The sequence below is a fragment of the Protopterus annectens genome, chromosome 9.part0 (assembly GCF_019279795.1).
Source record: "Protopterus annectens isolate FY-2018-M chromosome 9.part0, PAN1.0, whole genome shotgun sequence".
NCBI classification, from domain to species: Eukaryota; Metazoa; Chordata; order Ceratodontiformes; family Protopteridae; genus Protopterus; species Protopterus annectens.
Genome location: NC_056743.1, coordinates 1,197,809,978 through 1,197,824,636, shown reverse-complemented (window position 1 = coordinate 1,197,824,636; position 14,659 = coordinate 1,197,809,978). Strand labels below are relative to the sequence as shown.

Genomic DNA, 14,659 nt, shown 5'->3' with positions numbered 1-14,659 from the left:
GTACTTATCCTATCAAACCGATTCATCACAATATTACTTTTCAAGCTCTCGTTATGCATACTACCACAGTGCAAGTAACTATTGCTTTGCACTGATTTTTTATATATTCTAAGATTACTGTTGGCATTTTTATACACCATCAAGTCCAGGAAATTAATGCTCTTACTTTCTGCAACAAAATCAAACTCTAAATAATCAGCTACATTATTCATATACCTCATAAAATCATACACTACTTTTATAGGCCCTTTCCACACAAAAAAGATCATCTATAAAACACTTATACACAGTAATATGCTTATAAAACACACATTTATAAATAAATTATTTTTCCTAACCCAGCATAAACACATTGGCGTAGCTTGGGGCCACTGCAGCACCCATAGCTATGTCATTTTTTGCCTGTATATAACCCCTTCAAAAACAAAAAAAATTATAAGAACAACATTCAAAACCTCAGTTAACAACCTCACCTTATTATCAGAAAAAACTTTGATTCTTCAAGCCCCTCTGTTTTTGGAATCACAGTATACAATGATACGACATCCGCCGTAACCAATAACATACCATCATCTACTGTGATCCTTTTGATGAAGGAGATGACGTCAAAGGAGTCCTTTATAAAATACTCACCTTTGACAACCAACATTTATAAAAACTTATCTGCAAAAACAGCCATGGATTCAGTTTTACTACCTATGCAAGGCACTATAGACCCGAAGCTAAGCACATCAATATTTTTATACACTTTTGGAAGCCCAAAAAATCTACTCATGTTGGGCCTCCAAATCCTTAAACAATCTGCTACTTCACAAGTAATCAAATTATCTATCATCCATTCCTTTATTAAAGTATCAATCATATTATAAGCACTAACAACTTCAGGCCAAGTAGTCTTAACATAAAAATTGTCATCATTCAATGTTTCATACAAACTATCACAGTAAAACTTATAATCCATGACTACTACAGCATTACCTTTATCAGCTTTCGTAATATAAATATCTACATTATTTTTAAGCTCATGCAATCTATTCCTTTCTTTAGAAGTCACATTATGATAAACATTCATACTTTTTTATTAAACAACATTCTAACTTCATTTTCACAAGTTAGCAAAAAAACTTCTAACTCTGGCTTAAGATAGGGTTTAAACAGGCTGGGCTTTTTAAATTCACAGCAATCAAGATCCTCTTGTTTAATGTCTTTTCTAGAAAGAAAACTCTTCAAGCATAATCCCTTAATGAATTAATAGAAGACACTAAGTTCTAGATCCTAGAGACTAGCATTTCTCTGGAACAGGCTCCCCATCCATCTGAAGCAGAGTTTCTCCCTAACTCATCTCAAGTGTAACTTGGACAATTGAATGGTGAATAGGAAATTCATTCCTGGTTTGGCACCTTCTGAGCCCCTGCTTATACTTATCAAGAGTACCAGAACTTGTTAGAGATTTGGGATGCATGGCTAGGCTTAAAAAGGTCCTTGTAGTCATCAGCCTAGTAAACACCTATGACCCTATGAACCTATTTGTTTGTCCGTGTTCACCTCTATAATCATTTGAATGTGGTTGGGACATTTTGAAACCATTGCTGTTATGCTTTTGCCTCATACCACATCACCATGTACCAGTTCTTTAATTATATGGAAAGATGGGCTACTAGCGGCTTGCTTGTGTCAATAATCTCTTTTTCTATCTCTTATCTTTCAAGTCATCAAGCTGTCTGATCTCTCAGGAGTATTTTTGCAGCATTATTGAAAATATGTCAGAGTTTGGAGTAGGTACTTGATGAGGAATATGAATTTATTAGTCATTTTATTTGAGAAACACTCTGCTCCCAAGTTAATAAACTGACCAGCTACCAAAGAATACTTGAGCAACTGGGATCAGAACTAATGCTCACACAAGAATTATAATCTTTCTTGAGAAGTATCCCAACACCAGCTATTAGTGATTGGTAGTGATCAATGAGTGCCTAGCTAGGACTAAGAGCTCTAGTTTTGTGTCTGGTGGCAGATGATCTGAACAGGGCTGATGCTGTGCCGTTGTGTATTTGTGTCTGTTTTCAGATCATATCTAGAGGCATGAAACATGAATTACTGGAGATTCCTTTTTCACTTGGATTACCTGCTTTACCTGCTTGGTGTTCAATCCTTTATGCAAATTATTGTGGTCTCTGAAGAGTTCCTTGTTAAAGTGAGGTATCCTCTTTTTACCTTGTCTGATACTGCCTTCAGTGTTACAGCAGCTAATGCAGAAAATGTTAAGTGTCTAAATGAGGCCTTTCTCCAGCGTGTTCAACCCTAGCTAATGCCAAGGCTTACAAAGTATTTCCTTCACTTCTTCTTGCTAACATAAGTGAACTTATAACTATTTTACTGAACTTTTACATTCAGACTGTGTGTATAGACTGTTATGATTTATGTCTTAGATTTGCATTTTAAGGTTGCTACTAATTTTATATTTTTTTACTGTTTTTATGATTTGCAGTGCCTTTTACAGGCTTGTCTTAAGGGATTGCATTTACTGAGTAGCTTCTTAACTTAGATGTGTTTTATTTTTCCGGGTCTATATTATATCCTCAAAAGTTGTAAACAGCGAATGCTATCTACAGTGAAAATGTCATGCAGCGAACTGTAAATAGTGAGATTGCACTACAGTGATGATCGGAAAATTTGCCCTTTCCTCACTGTAGTGCAATCTCGGAGTTGGTATATATAATAAGCAAGGGGTGTGGGGGGCACAGCCCCCCACAATAGTGAATTTGATGCACGGCATTTTCGCTGTAGATTGTGTTCACTGTTTACAGCTTTCGAGGATATAATATTTTCCAATTATAGGTAAGTACTAGGCTAACTTCCCTTAAGAGCCATTTTTTGGCTTAGCCAATTTCCCTTTTTATGCTTAAATTAACCTATCCCATTTGGTTAGAGATTGACCTTACCCATCACATGGTCGACAATCATATATTACCCCTAAAGAAAATAATTGGGATCATACCACAGATAATCTGAGAAGACACATGCATGGGGTAAAGCATTTAGGAGCTGCCCCTGTCCATTAATAGTACAGGGGTAGTCCAGGAGTAAAGTTTCTGTTTCCCATCCATATAGCCAAGTTGCATTTGAATATGGACAGGAATGAACTTTGCTTTATATGGATGGGAGTCTGTTCCAGAGCACCAGTATCCTCTGCAAGATATACCTGTCCCACCAAACCATTCTGTTGATATTGCAGAAGAGGTTTGTATCCCCAGACAGAGTATTTTTGATGCCATTTAACTTGCTGATGTGCAGTAAATCCATTAATACTGAGTTGGAGGATGCCTTGTATGCCAGACACAGGTCTGAGTATAGTGACAGGGCCTTGAGTTGGTCCATGCAAGATATTTTGTTTAGGCCTTGTATCCATTTAGTAAGGTATATCTAATAGTACAGGGGTAGTCCAGGAGTAAAGTTTCTGTTTCCCATCCATATAGCCAAGTTGCATTTGAATATGGACAGGAATGAACTTTGCTTTATATGGATGGGGAGTCTGTTCCAGAGCACCAGTATCCTCTGCAAGATATACCTGTCCCACCAAACCATTCTGTTGATATTGCAGAAGAGGTTTGTATCCCCAGACAGAGTATTTTTGACTCCATTTAACTTGCTGATGTGCAGTAAATCCATTAATACTGAGTTGGAGGATGCCTTGTATGCCAGACACAGGTCTGAGTATAGTGACAGGGCCTTGAGTTGGTCCATGCAAGATATGTTGTTTAGGCCTTGTATCCATTTAGTAAGGTATCTCTATGAGTGTTCCAGTTGTTGCATGTGTCTGGACAGATACCATTATACTGAATGACTGGCCTAATGAAGGCTGAGTAAAGGGGGAAAGGACCTAGGCACAATCCCTTTGTTTATATGCTGTGCAATATAGAAGGACCTTCTTACAACAGTGTATGCATGTTGGTTAAATGTTATTCATTGTCCATATAAGTTCCCAAAATCTGCACAACTGGGTCAATTCTCAGGGGCATAGTGTTAATGTGGTAGTTCCTTGGGATAGATGACTTCCCAAAGGATACAATAATGCATTTTTTGGCATTTATTTTCTATCCATGATTTTGGCACCATTTATTTATTTGGGACAAACCTTCCTGCAGGATGACAAAGTCATTTGGGGATTCAATGACTGCTCCTAGCCTGCAGGCATCTGCAAACTTAATCAACTAGGGTCCTTTGGTATTTGATTTTACTTCAGAAAAGTAGATGCCAAACAGGAGAAGTACCAGCACAGAACCCTTGTGGACTCCACTGGTGACTGATTTCCATACCCGTCAACCTTTTCGCACAATAAATCTGGACAAAGCCAAAAACAATGGGGGTGGGGAGCAAATGCCCAAAAATTGGGACATGTTTTAAAAATTGCTGTTATAAACTTAGAAAGTTTTTAGAATAAAAAGTTTTATGTTACCATGTATTTTCTGAAAGACGTCTGAAACTCAAATGTCTGTCATTATTTAGGGAACTCTGTCCTCACTGATTTGTCAGAAAACAGCAATATTTTTGAGGAATAGATATTAGGCAAAAATCTGGACAGTTGAGAGGTATGCTGGCCTCTTATTGGAGGTAACTTCCTCTATTTTGATTTCCTACATCCTATCTGTGAACCAGATGGCACCAGCTGGCATACCTGACATGATGTTCTGTTTCTCTTAGTGCACTCCCCACCAAACCCCATTCCTGTTTGTTCCCTTAACTCCATTCTCACAGGCTCACCCTTTACTACACAACTCTCCTTCATCCCCATCTCTGGATTCCTACAGCAGAGCTAGCCTTTTCCTACTTTCAAGCTTCTTCTTCAGATTTTTCTTTCCAGTCTTTTATATTTTGTCTATATCATTATTGCAACATACTTGTTTGCTTTTATATAGGTGCTTTAGTAGCATATATTATGCATCAGAGAATTTTTATCTGAGGCTATTAAGCTTGGAACTTCTAACCTTATTTCATTATTGCTGATTTCCATTTATACTTGTATATATTGGTTTTACTTTCAACCACACCACTTTTCTGCCATTTTCCTATTCCTTTTTATTTTAACAAGGATCTACAAATACTAGATCCCTGTTGACTTTACACCCCTTATTTTTTCCTAGATTATCCACATCTACATATTAACTTTGTAGACGTCTTCACCTACTGTCCAGGTATCAGGGTGGCCATCACAATTGGCCAATGGAGGACATGTCTGGCTGCATACTAGGGTAGAGTTGAGGGCCCAGTGCAGGGCCCAGTGCAATTTCCTGTGCACAACTGCTGCAGTTCTTGCCTTATTACAGTATCCTGGGTATATATAAGCTATCAAGGACAGGAAGCATGAACTCACTCTCCTTTGGTCCCCTCTTAGGGCTTTGTATTCTAATCTGATGTCTCTATGGAACAAGTAAGATATTATATCTGATTTGTTAGGTGACATTGACTTTGCTTTTATAACTGAAATGTAGCTGGATGAGCACTTTGGTCCTCATTTAGTTGCAGCAATTCCACCAAGAGTCTTGTTTATGTATTGTCCTAAGAGGGGGAGGACTTGAGGGTGGGCTTGCAGTTTGTTGTAAGAATATGATAAGGCTAGCCAGTGGGGACACTAGAGAGACCAGCTCTTCAAACATCTTTTGGTTACAAGAGAAAACTGTAGGTTTCTCTTTTTCTACTGCACACCAGGTAGTGTGAGGACATTCCTCCAGGAGTTCACCTATTTTCTTTCTGACTCAGTTTTGTGTCACCAACACCTTGCTGTGTTGAGTGACTACAATGTATGGGTCAATGATGAAATGGCATCTCTTGCCTATGAATTCTACTGTATCATGAAATGTTTTGGATTTGCTCAGGCAATTACCTTTGCAACATATACATTTGGACACACTTTGTATTTTGTCTTTCTACTGCATTTGGTCACTAGGAATCTGGTGGTGGAACTAGTTTCTTGGCACGATCACTTCCTTGCACACTTTGGGCTGGTCTTACCATGTCTTAGTCACCCTCTAGTCTTGAAATCTTAGATGTGTCAGTACTGACCTCTTTTCCACTGTGCTCCTTCAGTTCCTTTTTGAAAGTGGTATTGATTCTGCTGATGCCCTATTGGAAGAGTACAATACATCTGTTTTAGACTTCCTTGGCCCCAGTTCTTGTCTACCCTGTCTCTACAAAGAGGTGCAGTCCCTGATTTGCTCATTCTCTTTGCACCATGCATACAGATGGATACAGATTCAAGCATCACTGCTGATAAGCAGGACCACTGAGTGACAAAACTGAATCTGATGAATGTACTCCCTATAAATAGGACTTACTGTCTGGGTGCAGATGTCTGCATATGCTTGGTAAGTTGTGCCATAGGTAGGGTTGATTGCAAACAGGCCAGCAATCTGAATAAAGATGAATCTAAGTCATGCAGTGGCTACTGGGAGGGATTCACACCAACCATATTATTTTCGGTTTTAACAAAATGGTGTCATTAACATGGTGCCATAATGATTAAAATGTTTGCCTCAAAGTGACAGGGCCAGAATTTGAGCCTGACCTCTGGTCACTATTTAAAGTTTGCATGTTCTTCCTGTGTCTGTGTGTGGTGGGGTTCCTCCCACTTCCCACAAGCATGGTGGGTTTTTCTGCCACAAGGATGTAAGGTACTGAGTTCAAACCCAGCACTCCTAGTTGAACTCAAGAGGTCTGCCAGCCGAATGTACCAAAAGGAAATGTGGGCAGCACAACAGACTCTAAGTGATACCTACAAGGGAAGAGTTGTGTGGACCATCAGGCATCAACTGTGGTGTGCAGTTTCCTCTATAGCGGAATACAATGACCACGGGCGGTGTGCTTCTTCAGGGCTAGCCAATCAGTGGTGTAGAAATGGGCTGGAGATGATTTAGTCAGCTTTAGCTGATTTCCAAAACAGGACTTCTGTGAGAATGGACTGATTCCTCATCTTGCTAATCACCTGTCCAAATAAGAATGCTGTGTCAAGTCAAACCTATCTTAGAAGCTGAGGGCCAAATGACATCCTATTTAAAACAGTAGTCGTCACCACAAAATATACCTTTGTAACATCAGCCTAAAACACATCTTTGTAAGTATGTGGATATGTGTTAGAAGCCATACCTATCACATTATCATCCTCCTAAGGCAAGATCTGCCTTCGGGCAGTCACCTAAAGGGTAATTTTGATACATATTAAAAACTTGAGCAATCTACAGAGCATATGTTTGTAACAAAGGAGTATATAAACTACCAGTCTTTAACAAGGAGTAACAGGAACTGCCAGTCTTTAACATGGAGTTAGGGACCTCCATATATGTCATCAAGATAAAAACAGGCAGTGGTCATATCCACCTGCCCAAGATTCAGAACTTTCTGACTTTCACAACCCAAAGAAAAACGTCTAAGATGAGACAGGTTGCTAAAAAGCAAACTGTCTCAAAGCATTGGTTCATTGTGGTTAAAGCTTCACAATAAAAGTGCCTTTGTCTCTCTACTCACTCTACCAAGACAGCAAAATATTACAATGTACACCACCTTCTCAGCCAAAACACGGATAAGGGGTTGACATACAGTTTTCATTTCGTTTAATGTCTGCTTATAGTTTTTAAATATTTTCAAATTACATTTCACTCTTAGCAGCCAGTGTGTCACATTATGATTAAACAGCATGGAAATTCAATTTACTCCCATCATTTTGAGATATATCAATATCTGCGATAATTTATTCGCCTTCTGAGGCGAAAGAACAAGAATTCACATTACTTGTCTAAACAATGATAAAATGGCAACCATTTGCACCAAAACTCATGCCCTGGAATATTTAACACATTCCAAGAAACTCTGAGACTCTGAAGACTTTATTAATTTTTAGACAGAAGTCACCAGTAGGAATATTATCCTCTGTGAAGGCTGCCAGCCTAGCCAGACAGAATTTTGGAGATAATTCTATCTTCTGTAAATATTAATGTAAACCACAGGCTTGTGTCTTAAATGGTAAAAATAGTGTTAGATGTGGAACTGCAAAAAAATGTAACAACAGTGCACTCTGCTGGCAGAAAGCTGACCAAGTAAAGCATGTTGTAACCCTTTGATCTAACCATGGTGCCGAAATATCTAAATAAAGACATTTTTCTATTCCTTTAACCAAGCGTTAAATTGCTAGATTTAAACATGCAAATGTATTTTTATTGTTCTGCTTCCTGACCAGTTGCAAGATAACAAAAGGAGATGTTAATAATGTAAATGTAGTTTCTGTTAGCCTGGGAACCCAGGGAAGTGTGAAGAATGATGTAATGTGAACCAGGAATGTGATTTTAAAAACAGAGAGAATCAGACAGCATTAAGCATTTTTGTCTTGACCATCCAAGTCATCAGCACTCTGCCTGTGTTTTATATGTAAGTTTATCTTAGACTTGTGTTTTCTCTTAGAAATAGCTAGAAACTAGAAAGATTAGACTGTGTTTTTTTCTGTGATGTCAGAACTGTGCTACTGAATTATTTTAAGTATTTCTCTGTGATCTCTGACCTCTTGACTAGCACTGTGTAGTAAAAAGTATTGTCTTGTGTTTTTATTATTTATTATTAAATATTTTAAAACCTTTCAACTGTGGCTGTTTTGTAGAGATAATTTAAGCTCTCTAGAGTACTTGAATACCTTTGGTAAAATTGTACAAAGCCACTCCAATAGCTTTAGCCATGGGCTATACTACCAATTGGATAATAATATTGCACAGTAATAATTGGACACCCTTTTAAGGGCCTTTCGGTAGCTGATAATTATTAGCTGGGTGGTGGCAGTGATTTCTACCATATAGTCTGGGTAAAAGTGGCACAGCTGGAGAACCTGTGTCTGCCTTTCCTAGGAGTGTCTGAGACAGAGAGGGTGCTGAAGGTTTTAGCTTGCCCACTAGGCTGAGATCTGTTGTGCCAGTGGGGAGTCTTACTGGCGACCTGGAGAGCAAGGGAGCGACCAGCCCCGGACTGACTGTGATCTCTGTGTGCTCTTAAAGGAAATTGCACTTTACTCTGTGTATTTGTTATCCTTTCCTCCTATATGAGCTGCCCCTCACTGGTGTTAGTGGTGAGGATTGACGCTCCTTGATTGCTGGGCCAGGGCATGGACATCACATCCTCATACCAAAATATTCTTGTCATTGTGTCCTTTTTAACCAAGACTCACATAAGTGTCATTATTTCATGTGTTAATAAAGGTATCTACTCCACTGATTCATCTAAATATGATCTCTACTTTTTTGATTGGTGCAGCCAGTCATTGGCTGCCAGATAAAGTAAAGTAAGAGTAGCCACAGAGAGAGAACAAAATAGCTAGATATGTAACTAATTACTAAATTAGTGGAGGTGTGTGTGTGTGTGTGTGTGTGTGTGTGTGTGTGTGTTCAAGCTTGTTAAACTGAGTAACAGACAGCTAGTGCTGAAGCTTATTTAATGAATAAAATGTAATACTTGGATCCTGACTTGAAAATGTGAAAGGTGATCTAGGTGATGTTCACACAGCTGGACTGAGAGGTTGAAGAACCAATATTACTGATTTTTAGAAGCAAAGTGGTGGTCATTTTACTTAAAACTACCCTCAAGACACTTCATCAAAGACACTGAAGGCATACTAATCACCAGTTCCGTGGCAGTCCATTCAAGCCTCATTGTCAAAAAAGTGAACAATTCGCTGGCAAAGCAACTGCCTTTCCTTTCATTTTTTTTCTTTTTTTTTGTGGGGGTAAGCTTCTACCCTGAAGACGGCTTTACATCGTGTAACCCAGTCTTGATATAATCAAACATGAAGTTATCCAGTGCATGTGCAATGATGCTGCAAGAGAATAACCCTACTTAAGTGGTGACAGATGCCCCCTTTCCTGCTGTCCGTGCCGAAAATACAGTTCTATGGTTTCTCTGCCTGGGTTTTTGAAGCAGTCTCACCCCACCCCCCCAACATGCCTGCATTCTGTAATAGGGGAGCTGGAAAATCCTTGTCATTCCTCTTTTATCCCCACTATTTCCAGCAGGTGTGTCATCCACTAACCAAATAGGGCTGCCTGGGTCATGGTCAAGGCTTTGTCCCTCTATATCATGGAGCTGGCTATTATATGTAATAAATTATTCTTTCTTCACTGTATTCCATAGCAAACGCATGTGCTGAGTTATTTATTTATTTGTTAACTAGTTGGCAACCTGATCTAGAAAGACCCACAGTCTGGGAAATGCCTAACACTGATTACCTGATTTTAAACATTGGTAGCACTTTATGCATTTTACAATGCTAATATGACTGTGTACCTTCCACAAAGACAGAGTACTCTTAAAATATAAATGTGTACTTTACAATTGTTTACATAGATATTTGAAAAAAATATTTACAAATGCTGAATGTTGATGTAATACAATTCAGAGACGAATGAAAAAGTCTGAGTTGAGGGAAGGGGAAAGAAGAACTTTGAGTGTTAAGCAGAAGAGGTGGAATCTTAGGAAAAGAGGTGCATTGTTTGATTGTGATTTAGGGAAGTATGGCGTGATTTTGGGATGCAGGCTGGAAATCCATCGTGGAGAAATGTTAAACATGAGAATTTTGAATATAAGTGAAGCTGGATAAAGTCCAGATATCTCTGTTTAATGATGTGCAGTGATGTTTGTATATTGCAGATGAGAATCAATCTGTACGTCTGGTTGGGCAGAATTTGGATGCCTTTAAGGTTTTGTACAGGAATGTGAAGAGAGTGATAGGGTATAGCCTAGCTGTGCCTAGAGAATGCTTTTGCCAATAGCATTTTGGGCACTGACCCTGAGAAGGTAGGACATTTTTATAGCACCACAATAAGGATTGTGAGATTTTGACATAGAAAGTGTGGGATTAAGGTAAAGGTCAAAATACTTGGAGGGGATACGTTTGATAGTGATTGTTATTAAGGGCTAAAAATCAAGAGGGTGCAGAGATGGAGTACATTTTAAGATGGATCCTAATTTTAAAGCTTTATTTATTTTTCTAGGTTTGGAGAAGGTATTTGATGTCTAGCCACTATAAATGTGATCTAAGGTTTGGCTGGAAGTTAGCAGCTGGTTAGTTCTGCTAGAGTTGAGAGAGGTAGCAGATCTGCAAATGACAAGGAAATCAGTGTATAGGATGGTATTATTAAGTTTTAAGTCAGTAGAGGAAGAGATGGTAAAAATATTACAGAGAATGGTGACTAACTCTGATCCTTGAGAGAGCACAGACGAGAGATGCGTTTTAGAGGAAAGACGCTCTCCTAGTTTAACAGAGAAGTGGTCAAAGAGGTAATTCTGAATCTAAGAAATCATGAAGGGTTAGCTCCAATGGAGACAAGTTTATTAAGAAGTAATATGTTGATGACAATGTCAAATATCTTGCTGAGGTCAGCCGACAAGGCACCTGTCCCTGATGGTAAGGATAGCATCAGAAAGAGAGAGGATAAGAGTATTTATGTCATGTGTTAATTCATGGTGGTATTCAGAGAGCAAGTTATTTTGAAATGTATTTGGTGGTCTGGTTATAAAATGGCTTTTTTAACAGTTTAGTGAGAGAGGGAAGCAAGGATTTGGGTCTGAAATCTGAAGTATTGCTTTGGTTTTGGTTTCTGAGACTGGGACTACGTAAGCTTGTTTTAAGAATGCTGGGAGTGTTGCATGCTTAAGAGAGAGGGCAAAATGAAAAAAGATGTTTGCAGGATGCACAATATAGTCTTTGTGGAGCTTAAAAAGAACAGATTACCTCCTGAGGCTGCTATAATCACGGAAACTATCTAAAAGTTTTTGTTTGCATAAAGGAGAGCTTTTTAAGAGGAATGGAGGACTGATCAAGATTAAGAAAGAGTATCAGAGCGACTGGTAAAGGGAAAATGTTTTTGTGGAGAATTTGGGCTGGAAGTCATCTGTTTGACAAAGGGAATTTGCAGACCTGCCTGCCTAAGTTGTTTAACACTAATTAGAATTTTTGGGTCTACTTCACCCTGTCGAAGGCCGACAATATCGAAGCTGATATTGTCGGCACCAAAATGTCGAAAGCGAAAGTCATTGCACATGTAAATGGAAATCTCTGTAAGGGGAGATTTCCATTTACTGCAATGTAGTGTGATCTTGGGGTTGGTATATTTAAGTAGCGGGGGGGTGGGGGTGCAGGGGGGCTTGCCTTCCTTTATAGAGCAATTTGTGTTTTTTTTTTTGTGTGTGTTCGATGTTCGGGGGGTTCGACATTTTTGTGTGATTATTATGCTGTCGACAGTTTGAGTTTTCGACAGCGTAATATAAACGCAAATTTTTCGGGAGTTGAAAAGGAGACGAGACTACTTGTTCCTGTGGAATGTTGCAGTCAGGCTCCTAATAGCAATTTTTGCTTAGGTCCAAAGTGAGATATATAGTGTTCTGCAATTAAGGATTTGTGTTTGTTTTCATTGTTTTCATGTTTTATCTCTATTTTTCATTAGATGAAGCAGGATTCAAGTCATCTAGTTACTTCCTTTCCTGTATCTCAGGATACAGGGTGAAATACTTGCTTTGCAGATTAAGAAGGATATCTGTTTGGGTAGCACAAATAATGTTGCAGTTTTGTAAAGAGTAAACCAAATGATGGAGTGGAATTCAGGGTTCATATTACGTTGTTGAACTTTCAAAAGTTGGAACACCATATGGTCAAACCCCTACGTTCAAACTTTCAAAAGTTCGAAAACATAAAAAAAAATACAGAAAAAAACTACCTGACGGTTGTAAGAAGGGGGGCAAGCCCCCCTGCACCCCCCAACTCCAAGATCGCACTACAAGTGCAGATAATGGAAATCTTCCCTTTCCGCACTGAATGGAAATCCCCATTGAAATGTTCAGACTTTTCCATGTTCGAACATATGGGTTCAACAATATGGCATTTGTTACGGTTCAGCAACATAATATGTACCCTGGAATTCAGAATACAGACCACTTGTGATGAGACAGAAATGGTGAAAGTTTAGGCCTGTTTGATGACTAGTAGAAAGTAACAGTGCAATGCCCATAAAGGCTGGAAGGAAGGACTCAAAGGTTAGGAACTCATGAGGGATTGCTAGTTGTAACTATGTGATGTCAAGTAATCCCTTATATAGTTCCCTATTGTAATATACCCTTTCTTAGTTGCCTTCTTAGAGGCCTTTATGTAGACCTTTGCTGTACTGCATTTATTAAAACTTGTTAAAAATAACATTTAAACCTTATTTTTTAATTTAATATTCTCCATTATACTGCAACAAAGTCAGTGAATATGTTGCTCCACATTTTGCTCATCGACATTCATGCAAGTAAACAGACTCAGAGACAAGCACACATACACACACACACACACACACACACACACACACACACACACACACACGTGCACATGCACCCATTGCATTTTTTGTAAACTCACGTGTAATTAGCTTCTTCTGGAGAAGGGAAGGACTCCACTGGCCAGTTGATGAAACAGTTCAGGAAGACAAGGCATGCCAGCCCAGACCAGGTCAACATAATGACTTTAAAAGACACACCTGCATCATAGATCAACTATTGCAAAGTTGGGAGGAAAAAAGAAATAAGGATGTGTTAGCTTGCAGTAGTTAAAACAAACATATGCCCCTTCATTTAAGAAATACAGCTGCCCCACTCTCTTCCCCATAATTCAGCAGCTAGGTGAAAAGAAGTAATGGCTTACAGAACAGTATGTCCCAAGAACTGTTATGATGTTCTGTATATCATTAGTACTCTATTTTTTTTTCAGACTGAACTGAAAATTGTGGAGCAGATGAGTGTGCATCAGGCACCTCTGATTTATTTTTGTTCCCTCAGGACATCACCTGATGAGGTCTCTGCCAGCACCTAACCGCCCCATTCATTCAGGGCTGAGCATTCCTGGGCAGGGCAAGAGCTAGGAGGACTGCCTGAGAACCCTGACCAGTTCTCCATTCTCAGGCTAGGAGGACTGCCTGAGAACCCTAACCAGTTCTGCATTCCCAGGCAAGAGGTGTATGATAGGGAGCAGGCCAGCTGGCTCTTCCTGGGGGGTGGCGTACCACCTCCCTCTGTGAGCACCTCCTCCCACTTTGACAGTTTCTCTGAGTGCCACTTCTCTGTCTCCTGAGGGTAGCATGCCTTAGCACACTGAGTTATCTCCTTGGCTTCTTAAACAACTGCCCTTTGATAGCATGGGCTCAGCAGACTCTGATTCCACTGGATGTAAAACTGCCTGTTTCTGCTAGTTGTCACTCTTGTGACTAGCCAGAACCACTTTACTCCTCCAAGATGGACAAACCAGCTATGGCCACTCATTCCCATCCTTCCTGGCCAGTTTATACATGCACATAAGCTGCTAATTGTGATGCAGTGGTACAGTGGTTAGCGTTGTTGCCTCACAACAAGAGGTTCTCTGGTTTGATTCTCGGCTGGGGTGCCTAGTGTGCAGAGTCTGCATGCTCCCCCTGTGTTTGCATGGGTTTTTGCCGGATGTTCCGGTTTCCTCCCACGTTCTAAAGACATGCATTTCTCCCTGAGCCTCCACTGAAAATGGGCTCTGTCCTAGTCGGCCCTTCCCAGCAAAGAAAAGTTAAATAAATAAATAATTGAACTCAGGTCACCTGTGGGATAGTCAGGGCTTTATCTCTCCATGGAATGA

At 39.5% G+C, this 14,659-nt stretch overlaps 1 protein-coding gene across 2 annotated transcripts in view; it reads right to left on the bottom strand.

The window, feature by feature from the left end:
* Positions 1–14,659, bottom strand: part of SLC43A1 (solute carrier family 43 member 1) — a 658,072-nt gene that overhangs the window by 206,017 nt on the left and 437,396 nt on the right. For both annotated transcript variants that reach the window (XM_044084117.1, XM_044084118.1), the window contains one exon: positions 13,421–13,554. In XM_044084117.1, coding sequence (XP_043940052.1) covers positions 13,421–13,554 — 134 coding nt within the window. The remainder of the gene's footprint in view (positions 1–13,420; positions 13,555–14,659) is intronic.